Source organism: Myotis daubentonii, chromosome 1 (assembly GCF_963259705.1).
Source record: "Myotis daubentonii chromosome 1, mMyoDau2.1, whole genome shotgun sequence".
In the NCBI taxonomy this organism is placed as follows: domain Eukaryota; kingdom Metazoa; phylum Chordata; class Mammalia; order Chiroptera; family Vespertilionidae; genus Myotis; species Myotis daubentonii.
The window spans coordinates 65,851,666-65,864,482 of NC_081840.1; the positions used below are offsets into that span (position 1 = coordinate 65,851,666).

Sequence of the window (12,817 nt, forward strand, 5' to 3'; positions counted from 1 at the left end):
GCCACCTGGGAATTCCAGTCACCCAGCAGAGAGGCTCTGCTTGCCACAGAGGGCAAGTGACTGTTTTCTTCTGCAATCTGTTCTTCTTGCTTCCTTTCCTTGCCCACAAGGGCCTATCTCTGCAGCCCCATGAGGGTGAAAGGGGTCCCTAAACACCAGTACCGTCTCTGGCCATACTCAGAAAGGACAGCTGGGACACAGACCTTCCCACAATCCTCACACATAGCCCAGGAAGGGGTACAGGAAGAAAGAGTACACGATTTGGGCCATACAAGTCATGGACGTATAGCTGGTTCACAGGCTTGGATATACACGTGTCAAGCACTTGTGCTCCAAAGAGAGGTGAGGCCTCTCACATGTATACCTACATGTGTACTGTGCAGGAGCTGCACCGCCTCCCCCCCCGCCCCAGCCCCCTAGACCCACACACAACATATCAGATGAGGAAGGGAGGGGGAGGCCAAAACTGTAAACAGGAATAAAGAGGACAACCCATTATCACACCTGTGGGGACAACAATGCAGATGTTGAAGTGAGGGCAGAACGTGGAGAAGACATCCAAAGTTCCCCCTGTGCCCAGCTTGTTGAGGTCCTCAAAAGCACTGATGTGGGCCCTGGCCGGTGTGGCTCAGGGTTTAGTGTCGGCCCGTGCACCAAAGGGTCTCGGTTCAATTCCCAGTCTAGGGCACGTACCTGGGTTACAGGTTCCCAGCCCTGGTGTGTGTGTGTGTGTGTGTGTGTGTGTGCGCGCGCGCGCGCGAAAAAGGTGAAGGGATTAAGAAGTACAGATTGGTTTTTACAGAATAGTCATAGGGATGTAAAGTACAGCATAGGGAATATAGTAAATAATATTGTAATAACTATGTATAGTGTGAAATGGTATTAGATATGAGAAGATCACTTAGTAAGTTATATAATGTTTAATTACTGGGATGTACACCTGAAACTAATATAACAAGGTCTGTCTACTATAATTGAAAAAAATAAAAAAAGGAAATGCTAAATGTTAAAAGTTAATGAAAATAAAGATGTGATTCTTCCCCGCCCTCCCCGCCCCCCCAAAAAAGAAAAAGAAAAACATGAAAAATAGCCCTGGCTGGGTGGCTCAGTTGATTGGAGCATCATCCCATACACCAAAGGGTTGCAGGTTTGATTACAAGTCAGGACACATACCTAGGTTGTGGGTTTGATCCCCAGTTGAGGTGTGTACAGGAGCCAACCGATTGATGCTTCTCACAATGATGTTTCTCTCAAAAACAATTTTTTAAAAAGCCATATTCTCGGGTGAGGGGGAAAAAAATAAATAAATAAATAGAACTCCTCCTGATGTGGCATTCTGAAAGGGAAGCAGGAGACTGCAAGTTGGCATAAAAAGCAAATGGAGAGCCCTAGCTGGTTTTGCTCAGTGGATAGAACGTTGGCCTGCAGACTGAAAGGTCCCGGGTTCGATTCCAGTCAAGGGCTACAGGCTCAACCCCCAGTGCGGGGCATGTAAGAGACAGCCAATCAATGGTTCTCTCTCATCATTGATGTTTCTCTCTCTCCCTCTCCCTTCCTCTCTGAATCAATAAAAATACATTTTAAAAGAAAAGGAAGAAAGGAGTGAGGAAAGGAGAACAGGAAAGGTTAGGAGATGGGGAGAGAAGGAGAAAGAAAACAGTGGGGAAGGATTTGAGGGGTGTGTTATGGGAAGCGGTGTTTCTCTCTCTCCTCTCCCTCCTCTCCTCTCCCTCTCTCTCCCCCTGCCACTCTCTCAACAAACAAAAAAAATCAATGGAAAAAATACCCTTGAGTGAGGATTAACAACAACAAAACACTGTGTGGGTGTCTTCTCAGTCTTCTTTAACCTTTGAGCAAGCTCCTCAGTCTGCTAGGAGAGAGGGTGGGGCTCAGTTTGTATGATATTTGGCCCTTGGCCTCCTAGCCCTTTGACCCAGCCCAACAGAGCAGGCAGTCATCTCCACAGGCCCTGGCAGCAGTGCCGGCTGAAATCCTCAACATGACAAGGGCTGAGCTGGCCCAACCAGCTGAGTCCCGTAATTCAGAACCTCAGGGGGCAGGTGTGGGGAGACTGCTCACTCCCACAGAAAGACAGTAAGGCCTCAGTCCCTCGGGCCTCAGCCGGGGAGTCACATGGAGCACCAGTACCAGGTGCTGGGCTCTCTGCCCAGGAACTTCTCTGAATCAGAAAAAGCCAACCCTCAACAACCCCCTCCCCTGGACAGGCCCAGGCCTGCTGCCATCACAGAGCCCAGCATTCCCACACGATCTGCCTCCTACCACTCTCCAGCCTCCAGAAGGCAGAGACAAACCAACCCCGGGACGAGCAACGAACGCAGCCGCACGCACGGGGAGCAAGACGTAGACGGTTCCAGCAGAGGCCCTGTGCTTTACAATTTCTTCTTTCAGACCAAGTACAGTCAGGTGACTCGCACACCAAAGGTCCCTCAAGCCTTGCTCAAATGTCACGCTCGAGCCCTATTTAACACTACGGCTTCACGGCCCCGTATTCCCTATTCCTTTTCAATGCGCATTGCTTAGACTTTTTCCATAACACACATCGATACTCTACACAGCCAACTTCGTCAGTAGATTGCCAGCTCTGTGAAGGTGATTTTCGTTTTATTTACTGTTACACCCACAGGGCCTAGAAGATAGGCACCCAATAAATATTTCTGAATGAGTGAATAAATATTTATGCTTCTAGCTACCAACTCTCAAAGCCCTGACTGCCAAGGAACCTCTTAAGTAGCAGGCCTGTGAACTAGGGACCTAGGGCAGGTCCAGATTCTCCACATCTCAGGCTTTTAAGACACACTGATGTATGAGGGCAACATAATGATGGAAACAAGAAAACTGTGGTCAGAAAGACCTGTCTGCTAGCATACTGTGTGATCTTGGGCATATTCCTTAACTTCTCTGAACCTCAATTTCCTCATCTGTAAACAGAAATAATATCTGCCTCAAAGAACTGTTGTGAGACTGAAGAAGGTCACAAGGGCAGGCTATCAGGGAGTCAGCGGGCACCCTTACAGCATCCCATATAGGACCTCCTGGATACCGGTGACTCATTAGGGTCCTCATCAAGGTGTGCAATTACAAACTGTCCCTCCAGATTCACCCCCAAAGGGGAAATCTTATAGCTTTAATTATTCTAAAAGATAATGAGTCTAGGACAGGGGTGGGCAACCCCTGGCACGCGTGCCAAACATGGCACGCCAGTAACTTTTGCTGGCACTCGAAACCCTCTCTTATAATCTTCCATTTACAATTTTTTTCCTTAATATCGACTTCTTTATTTTTCAGATAAATTCAGTGTAAGTGCATCTTAGATAAATAACTAATTATCTGAGGCAGGGGAATTGCCTCTAGGCCTCTGGGAGAAATTTCTGAGCTTGGTTTCTCTTCTTTGTGTGTGTGTGTGTGTGTGTGTGTGTGTGTGTGTGTGTGTGTATGTTTCTCTTCTTGTTTCTAGGATACCTGAGCTGTTCCTAGAACAAGCTCAGTCAGAAGAAGAGAGTGGGGGTGGGGTGGGGGTGTTAGGATCACCAGATAGGAAGAGAAGAGAGGAGGGAGGGAGGAAAAGGAGCTGCTTGGTGGCCCCCAGATGCTCTTTAAGTTATCTTAAAGACCATAGACATGGATTGATGAGCGAGGGGAAGAGAAATTTCAATGCCTCTGCCTTAACTCTCCCTGCCTTCCTAGATCCGACTACTGTTTTGGTTTCATCCACATACGCTTGTGAATCTTTGTTCTCAGTGATGAATTTTGTTAAGTCTCGTAATAGGAGTAGCCTGACGGATGAAAGTAGTGGCTTGTGCATATCAAAAAATTAGGGTTGGCACGCAAAAGAATTTTGAGTCAGAGATTTTGCTGGTTTTGGCACGCACTCACAAAAAGGTTGCCCATCCCTGGTCTAGGATGTTTCCTAGTGCATCCTTGGCTGTGGTCTTCTTTAGATACCTGGACTCCAAAGCTTTCCAAATAAGTAACCCTCTTAGGCCAGGCCATGAGACCCAAGGCATCTGTTTCTGGGACACTTTATGAACCCCACCCCCACCCCACCCCCACCAAGGCATGAGAAAAGGCTTAGTAATTCTAACGTAAAAAACATTCAAGCCTGTAAAAAATTTTGGTGAGTTTATTTGAGTCAAACTGTCAACAATTGCCAGGAAGCAAAATCTCAACCGATTGGGATAATGCTCCGGAGAACGGTGGTTTTTCCCCTTGTTTTATACATGACATTCAAAGGAGGAGACATAAATGGGTTACATGAAATCCACTGGTGATAGATTAGGGAGGCAGGAGAAAGCAAAGCGTAGGGGAGGGGGAACCTCTGGGATTGGATAAAAAGTAAAATGATAGACACATAATTCTTTTACTTAGGTGGGTACAGGATAGTTAACAGTCAACAATTAACATGATAACAATAACAATGAAGGAATTTGTGGTCTCCATCCTGGCACCCAGGGGCATATTTGGTTGTGCCCTGAGGGGTCCAGGGTCTGGAAAAAGGGAAGTTACAAGTTACTCTGACATTTCACAGGTATGCTATCTTATTTTTTTTTAAATATATTTTATTGATTTTTTACAGAGAGGAAGGGTGAGAGATAGAGAGTTAGAAACATCGATGAGAGGGAAACATCGATCAGCTGCCTCCTGCACATCTCCTACTGGGGATGTGCCCGCAACCCAGGTACATGCCCTTGACCGGAATTGAACCTGGGACCTTTCAGTCCGCAAGCCGACGCTCTATCCACTGAGCCAAACCGGTTTCGGCAGGTATGCTATCTTAGATGCAAAAAGACAATAGGCTCAGTTAAGGTAAGACTGACCTTGTCAGAGAAGATACCAGCCTAGGGCTAGGCCATGATTACCCATCATAACTTAGCATGTGGCCCCTTTCATCCACAGTAATAACCCAGTAAATAACATGGCCACCAGTACAGAGCTACCATTACGCTTCTTTCTGTGGACTCTAAACATATTTTCTTCCAGAACAAGAGGTGAATCTGTGAGTTGCAAGACTTACAAGCTAAGTCAAAGTGGCAGTGTCTGAGCCTCCTCCTCTCAGTCATTATGGTCTAGCCACCATGCTACTTAGCTCCTCAAACAAGTGAATGTATTCCTCCTTTCCTTGGGACCTTTGCACTTGAGGTTTCCTCCACTGGGAACACTTTGGTGTCAATCTTCACATGTTGATTCTTCCATTACCCAGTTTTATTTTCTTGGAACACTCGTCACTCTCTGATATTATCTTGCTCATTTATTTGTCTACTAGAGGCCAGGTGCACGAATTTGTGCACGGATGGGGTCCCTTGGTCTGGCTGGCAATCAGTCTGATGGGGGCTGTCTCGCCTAGTCCCAATCAGGGCTGATTGGGGCCAGCTGGCTGGGGGGAGGGACAGCAGGAGGTTGGCCGGCTGCGAGAGGTTGGCTGTGGGAGCGCACTGATCACCAGGGTATAGCTCCTGCGTTGAGCGTCTGCCCCCTCGTGGTCAGTGCACGTCATAGTGACTGGTTGTTTGGTCATAATGGTCACTTAGGTTTTTATATATATAGATATGCTTATTGTTTGCTTGCCCTTCTTGAACCTAAACCCCACAAAGACCCTATGCCGGGACTCGGTCCATGCTTGCTGTTTCAAGGGACCTGGCATATATGGCATACTGTTCTTAATATGTTTGCTCACCTTCTTGGCACTATGTGTTTTAACCAAGGTCTCCTCTCTGAGAAAGGTTGTTTCCCCAGGTAGGGATTTTCCCCTGAAGTTAGGGAGGGAATAAAACCCCTCAACTAAGTGCCAGGCGGGTAATTAATCACTTTAACTACGAACAATCATGCTTAAGCTACATAATCTTTAATCCCTGGAATGGAGATAAGAAACGCCCTAACCTTTGTAATAGAGATTGATAGGATTGAATCAACTGGTATAAATACAGTTGTAACAAGACAGAAAGAGACAGAACTTCAGACACAGAACTTAGAAGAGAGCCAAGAAGACAGAACCTACACAGAACCTACAGACAGAAGAACTTCGCTGGAGAGAACATGGCAAAAGATCCTGGACTGAACCTGACTACAGAAATATGGCAAGAGAACCTGACTAGAACCTGGTGACCGAACCTGGCTGGAGATCTCAGACAGAACCTGGCTGGAGAACCTAGCGAGGGAACATGGCCACAGAACCTGGCTGGAGATCCGAAGCAGAACCTCTCTGGAGATCCAGACCAGAACTTGGCTGGAGATCCGGGCTAGAGATCCTGGCTAGGCTGCTGATCAACTGAACGCTGTCTCTGTGTCATTCCTTCTTCGCCGACTCCGTCCACACCTCTGGGGACCCCTGGACCTGCTGGGGTTGGACCCCGGCAACCCTATATACCTTATTTGCATGATTCCCATCCCTCAGGGCACCAAGTCAGGCATTCTTTCCTCTCAGGTTTACCCAGTCTCTCCGTGGCCCCTACACAGGGCTCGCCACAGAGAATAAGAAGGTAGTTCTATGCTCCTTCAGTTCAGATGTCACTAGAACACAGTTCAGAAGCAAATTCTGTGGCTTCACACCTGGTCCAGTGCTTTGAAACTGGGGATCTCAGCATAAATTCCAACACGGACTAAGTAACTGAAGGGCCTCTCAGGAGAGCTGAGTTTCCTCTCCTCCTAGCTAGGATAGGGCCAGTCACCTTTCCAGGACACTTCACACTCCAGTAGCTCCTCGGCTCATAGCATTCACCCAGGCCAGGCTCTGGCACTGGGGGACAAGAGAAACCCTTTCTCAGAACTTGATAGGGGGAAGGGCACTCCACAAGCATAGGACCACAGTTGTTTAATGATTATTTACAAACTTACAAACTATAGGGTTTCCTTACAGACCCTGGGAAACTGAAGGATGTATTGCAAGGGGAAAAACAGGGCTGTGAAAAAATAAAGAGATGCCTCGAAGCCTGGATAGATCTATTACTCAAAAAAGAAAATATATTTTGAGAACAAACCAAGGATGAGATAGTTTTTGATTTGGCTGCTGTGCCTGGACCCTGACCCCCTCAAGGTGTTTGCCCCAGGAATGCTGACCATTCTCCATTTCCAGGAAGGGGAGGAGCTGTTTTTTAGAGAATTAAGAGAATTAACTACCCTGTTATCTGACTTCAAAATCCTGGAAGGAGACACAGGGACCACAGACCTTGCAGCCCTTATCCTGCCTCCCTTGCATGTAGCCTTTCTTCCTTACCCATATCTAATCAGTCGGCTAGTAGGGGAGGTTACAGCAGAATTTACAGGATGACCTGCTGCTCTCTCCATACTGCTGACATTATTGGAATAAAGGCTCATATATGGTTCAACCTTGTCTTAGTTTAATTTGGCTCAAGTAGTGACAGGCGGCCTGGACCCGTTTGTGTCTGGTTTCAAACTGCCTGGCTTCACAGTAGCAATAGGGTCTATAGTAGGCTCTAAAGCCCCTGAACCTTCTACCGAGCCACCTAAGGAAGGGGCCCAAGTCAATTATGGGTGTTCAACTAAACTAGTATTCAAAGGGGCTACCTGGGGACCAGCCTGGTTTCCTAGGGCAGGGGGCTTAAAGTGTGACAGGTGAGGGGTAGCCTTCCTGTGGGGAAGACAACAGGAAAAGGAGAACTCTGGAGAAGAGATGCTGGAGCCGCTAAAACTGACGGGTCTCTGCCTAGAGACTTCAGCCCACCTCTGCCTGACACACATCCTCCTCTACTCCACCCTCCCTGAGCTGTTTCATTTCCTTCCAGAAAACTTTGTTTTGGTTTGATAATTGCCTCTAGGCCTCTGGGAGAAATTTCTGAGCTTGGTTTCTCTTCTTTTTGTGTGTGTGATCTGTGTGTGTGTGTGTGTGTGTGTGTGTATGTATGTTTCTCTTCTTGTTTCTAGGATACCTGAGCTGTTCCTAGAACAAGCTCAGTCAGAAGAAGAGAGTGGGGGTGGGGTGGGGGTGTTAGGATCACCAGATAGAAAGAGAAGAGAGGAGGGAGGGAGGAAAAGAAGCTGCTTGGTGGCCCCCAGATGCTCCAGAGGCACATCAGGGAGCTCCAGCATAGAGCAAAACTAAACAACCAGAAAGAGGCCACTTGAAAGAGAGTACTTAAAGTTCTAGGAAATCAAAAAGTCAGGGAGTAGATTGGGGCACTGCTCAAGGCTGGCCCAAGACAAGCACACTGAGGAAATCTACCAGGGTCACAGCAGGGATCTTCCATGCAGCGCCTGGAAGGATAATAATGACTGGCAGGCACATGAGCCAGGCTGGGGCCTGCCCTTAAACAGAAGCACACACCCTTAAAGGCACCAGGCCTGGGGTGTATGGGGATGAGAGGGGGAGCAGAGCTCCACAATTCCAAGGGCAGAGCACAGGGCTCAGCATGCACTGAGCAGAAGCCCAGGCCTTTCCTAGCCAGCCCGCCCCACCTCCAACAAGAAGGAACCTAGCTTTCCCAGGCAGAGGCAGGCACGAGCGGAATTCCCCTGAGGCAGGCTGCACAGGGTATCCAGCAACAGAAGTCATTTATCAACTTGCTTCTAGAGGGCGAGAAGGAAGCCAGTTCAGCCTCTGCAGGGTATAAAGCCAGTGTAGCTCCCACAGCATCCCCACCAGATAGCAAATGTCAGAGGGTCACTCAGGAGAGACACTGACCCAGAACCCAGGGGCAGAAGTCTCCCTGGCATAGACTGAGATGACCATAAAATGGGCATTTCTCATTCAAATGGTAAGTAGGCAGCTTTAAAAAATGAGCAGAAAATGTGGTCTTCCCCCATTTTAAAAGAGCTGCACCGGCCAGTGTCGCTCAGCTGTTTGGAGCGTAGTCCCGTACACCAAAAGGTTGCAGGCTCCATCCCCAGTCAGGGCACATATGGGAGGCAACTAATTGATGTTTCTCTCACATTGATCCATTGATATGTCTCTCTCTCTCTCTCTCTCTCTCTCTCTCTCTCTCTCTCATTAATAAGCATGTCCTCGAGTGAGGATTTAAAAAAAAGTAAGAGCTCTACAGTCAAGACTACTTGAGTTGGAATCCCAATACAGACACTAGCTGTGTGGCCTTGGCGAACTGCTTAAGCTCTTTGAAGCTTAGTTTCTAAAATATAGGACGATAATAGTACCAAACTCACAGGGCTGCTCTGAGCAATAAATAAAATAACTCCTGTAGAACGCTTAACAAAGTGCCTGGCACAGAATAAGTTCTTGATAAGGTAGCTTTTTTGACGGAATAATAAAACTATGAAAATCATATCTGGTACATAAAAATCATATCTGGTACAAAACCTACACTGTGCAACTCACACTATGTAACTCACACTGGAGAACTTGGCATTCCCAATCTGAGGGTGGGGCAAGAGAGGTCTCGAGAGCAGTGGAGTTCCCATTTTCTGTTCCTGTGCCCAGGAGCAAAGAAAAGAGGCTGACAGAACCAGAAGCAGGATTGGCCCCAAGCCTCCAAAAGAAACACTTTTGCAAAAGCCTAAAGAAATGATGGCTGAGGGCTTCTCGCCTGTGGCAGCAGAGGAGTGAAAAGGCAGCAAAGGAAAGAACAGCCCAGAACCCTACTTTTCTTCCATGGCACTGTAGACAAAAAGGGGCCACAGGCTAACATGACTAACTCAGAGGAGGCTTGCGTGGCAGCCTTGCAAACTCATAGACCTAAAGAAACCACAAAGGATTATTTGAAATTAAAACCTTTTATTAAAAAGCAAGTTATGGTGGGTAGTCATGTCCTAGGCCAGTATCTTCCCTGATTAAGATCAAGTTTTGATCTTTACTGAGACTACTGTCTTTTTGCATCTAAGATAACATACCTATGGAATGTCAGGGTAACTTGTAACTTCCCTTTTTCCAGACCCCTCAGGACACAACAAATGGTACCAGGGCCCAGGCCACAGATTCCCTCAATGTTATTGTTTTCATGTTAATTGTTGAAAGTTAACTATCCTGTACCCACCTATGTAAAAGAAGCATGTGTCTATCATTTTTCTTTTTATCCAAACCCAGATGTTCCCCAGCTTTGCTTTCTCTGCCTCCTAATCTATCACCAACGGATTTCATGTAACCCACTTACATCTCCTCATTTGATTATAATGTCTAAAAATAGGTGAAAAACTATCATTCTCTGGAGCATTATCTCAATAGGTTGAGATTCTGCTTCCTGGCAATTGTGAACAGTTTGGCTCAAATAAACTCACGAAAATTCTTTACAGGCTTGAATGTTTCTTACTTTAACAGCACTGACATCTCTCAAAGTGACTAGAGTAGACAAATGTTCAGAGCAGCATTTTTCATAATAGCCAAAAAGTGGAAACAATGGTTAAATGCTCATCAACTGATGAGATAGAATGTGGTACTTTATCTTTAATTGAAGGTTATTTGGCCATAGAAAGGAATGAAGTTCTGATGCCTGTTAAAACATGTATGAACCATGAAAAAAGTTACATAAGGCCAAGTATGGTATGATTCCATTTATATGAAATATCCAGAATAGGCAAATCTATATAGATAGAACATAGATTAGTTGTTGCTGAAGGCTGGAGATCTTAGGGGGAAATGGAGAGTGACTGCTAAAGAGTATGGGGTTTCTTTTTAGGGTGATGAGTGTGTTCTAGAATTGATTGTGATGATGGCTCCATAACTCTGAGGTTATACTAAAAGCCAATGAATTGTGTATTTTAATTTTTAAAAATATGCTTTTATTGATTTTTGTTTAGAGAGTGAGAGAGAAAGAGATAGAAACACTGATTGGCTGCTTCCTGTACGCCTCCTACTGGAGATTAAGTCTGCAACCAGGAATAGAATCAGCGACCTCTTGGTGAATGGGACGATGCTCAACCATTTGAGCCACACCAGCCAGGCTGAGTTGTGCATTTAAAATAGGTGAATTGTGTGATATATATATATATATATATATATTATGTCTCGATAAAGCTGTTTTTAAAAATTACTACAAGGTAGATATTAAAGATGGTATTTGGAGCTGTATATAATATAAAATTTCAATCTATATGTGTGGGTAGGAATGGATAGCCAAAAAGCTAGAGCCTTTACCTGGCGCTATAACTCCTTTACAAAAATGGCACCAGAACATTCACCTGGATGTATCTCCCAGAAGACACCAGAAAACCCCTGTCCATCCCAACTAGTTTAGCATGGCTATGAACTCCCCATGCAATAAGCCCTCTTCCAAGGTACTTACCCAGCTGGGTAGGCAACTAAACCAGACCGGGGGTCACAGGCAAGTCCTCTGCCTCCGGACACTGTTATTCCAAGCACCTTTTCCAAGGTCACCTGTTAGAGCAAGACAGAGAAGTGACGTATTATGGACAGAGTGGGGTTGGAAAGGAAGTATTAAAGGTACTGGGACCATCCTGTAGTACTACTTTCCTAATGCCCCTGTCTTCAGGAGAATGGGCTACTGACTCTTTCAGGCTCCCAGGCCGCCTGATCACATGGGAAAAAGCCAGTGTGCACCCCTGCCTTTTAACAGGGCTCAATCTGCTGATACCACGGGAATGAAAATGAAGGGGTTAAGCTCTGCTCATGCCACAGCGGAAAAAGCATTCCCCCCAATCCATAAAGGCTCCATTTACAAGATAAAGCCTTAGGTCCCCAGACTGGCTCTTGGGTGGATGATACTCAGGAGAGATCACTGATCTTCATGACTTGGCAGGCATGAAAGAAAGGCCACTCTGATCTACCAAGGGCCAGAAAAATGTTAGGTATCAATTAGGGGACTAATAATATCCCTGATCTTTGCATTCCATCACGTTCTCCCCTTCATCAGAGGACTCCGCCCCCACCCAAATGTCTGCCAGTTCGTACAGACTATGAGCCCAGGAGGCAGAAACATGGCTTGATGCTGTGTTTGCAAAGCACAGATGCTGGGAGTACTCTAATTATTATCATTAAGCCACAACTCCCACGGAGATGAAAGGGAAACATGTGTCAAGTGCTCACATAAGATATGCACCATCACTCTCATCACTACTATTGTCACCCCACATGTCTGCAGCCCCCAGAGCGCACACTGAACTAACCTCAAACAGTTTACTGATCTTTCTGCCAGATGATGCCATGTGAAATTCAGATCGCCCTGTAAGCCTCTTGCTTGTCACTGAACCTTACCCCTTGCTACAGAATGTCTTGCTTGTCACTCTAGTCCAGTCTCCTCTAGTGTTGTCTGGACTCCCTGCACTGGCGTTGGCTCAGAGGAATGGGTTTCTGATTTGAGTGGTCAAGTAAACAAGCTAGACTGAACTCTGCTAAGAGAGTCTCCAAGGCCCTCGGAGGGCAATCTGAACCAGAACCACTTGATGGGTGTTCATGTCTGTGGCAGAGTGATCTACTCCTAGTCCAGGCCAGTTTCTAGAGAGGGGAAGCCCAGAACCAATCAGGGTAGTTTTAGGGTCACTCCTCTCTTACGGTCTCAACTGGAGAAGTCAAACTACTCCTAGAGGGCCTGTTTAAATTCTTATCTCAAAAGACTATTTTAGTTTAAATTAGGTTGGAAAGAAATGCCCTGTGACTGCCAAAAACCACATCTTGGGACATAATAGTTAAAACTTATTTCCTAGAAGGGTCCCCAACAGTTTTCTGTGCTTCTTGGAGATGTGGATGGATTCTCAGTCTCCTCATGGAGAGGCAGTCTAGTTCTAGAGCACCAGCACCACACCTTGTATACTAACTTTAGCCTACTCAACACATTTTAAAAATTTGTTAATTGTTTATCAAGAAAAACTATTCCTGCCTGGCTGGTATAGCTCAGTGGTTGAGCATCGACCTATGAACCAGGAGGTCATGGTTCGATTCCTA

The 12,817-nt window shown here is 46.2% G+C and overlaps 1 protein-coding gene across 1 annotated transcript in view; it reads right to left on the bottom strand.

Annotated features, from left to right (window-relative positions):
- Positions 1 to 12,817, bottom strand: part of MAPKBP1 (mitogen-activated protein kinase binding protein 1) — a 58,786-nt gene that overhangs the window by 16,540 nt on the left and 29,429 nt on the right. Inside the window, exon 2 of the mRNA XM_059704612.1 lies at positions 11,202 to 11,293. Within this exon, the coding sequence (XP_059560595.1) occupies positions 11,202 to 11,293 (92 nt within the window). The remainder of the gene's footprint in view (positions 1 to 11,201; positions 11,294 to 12,817) is intronic.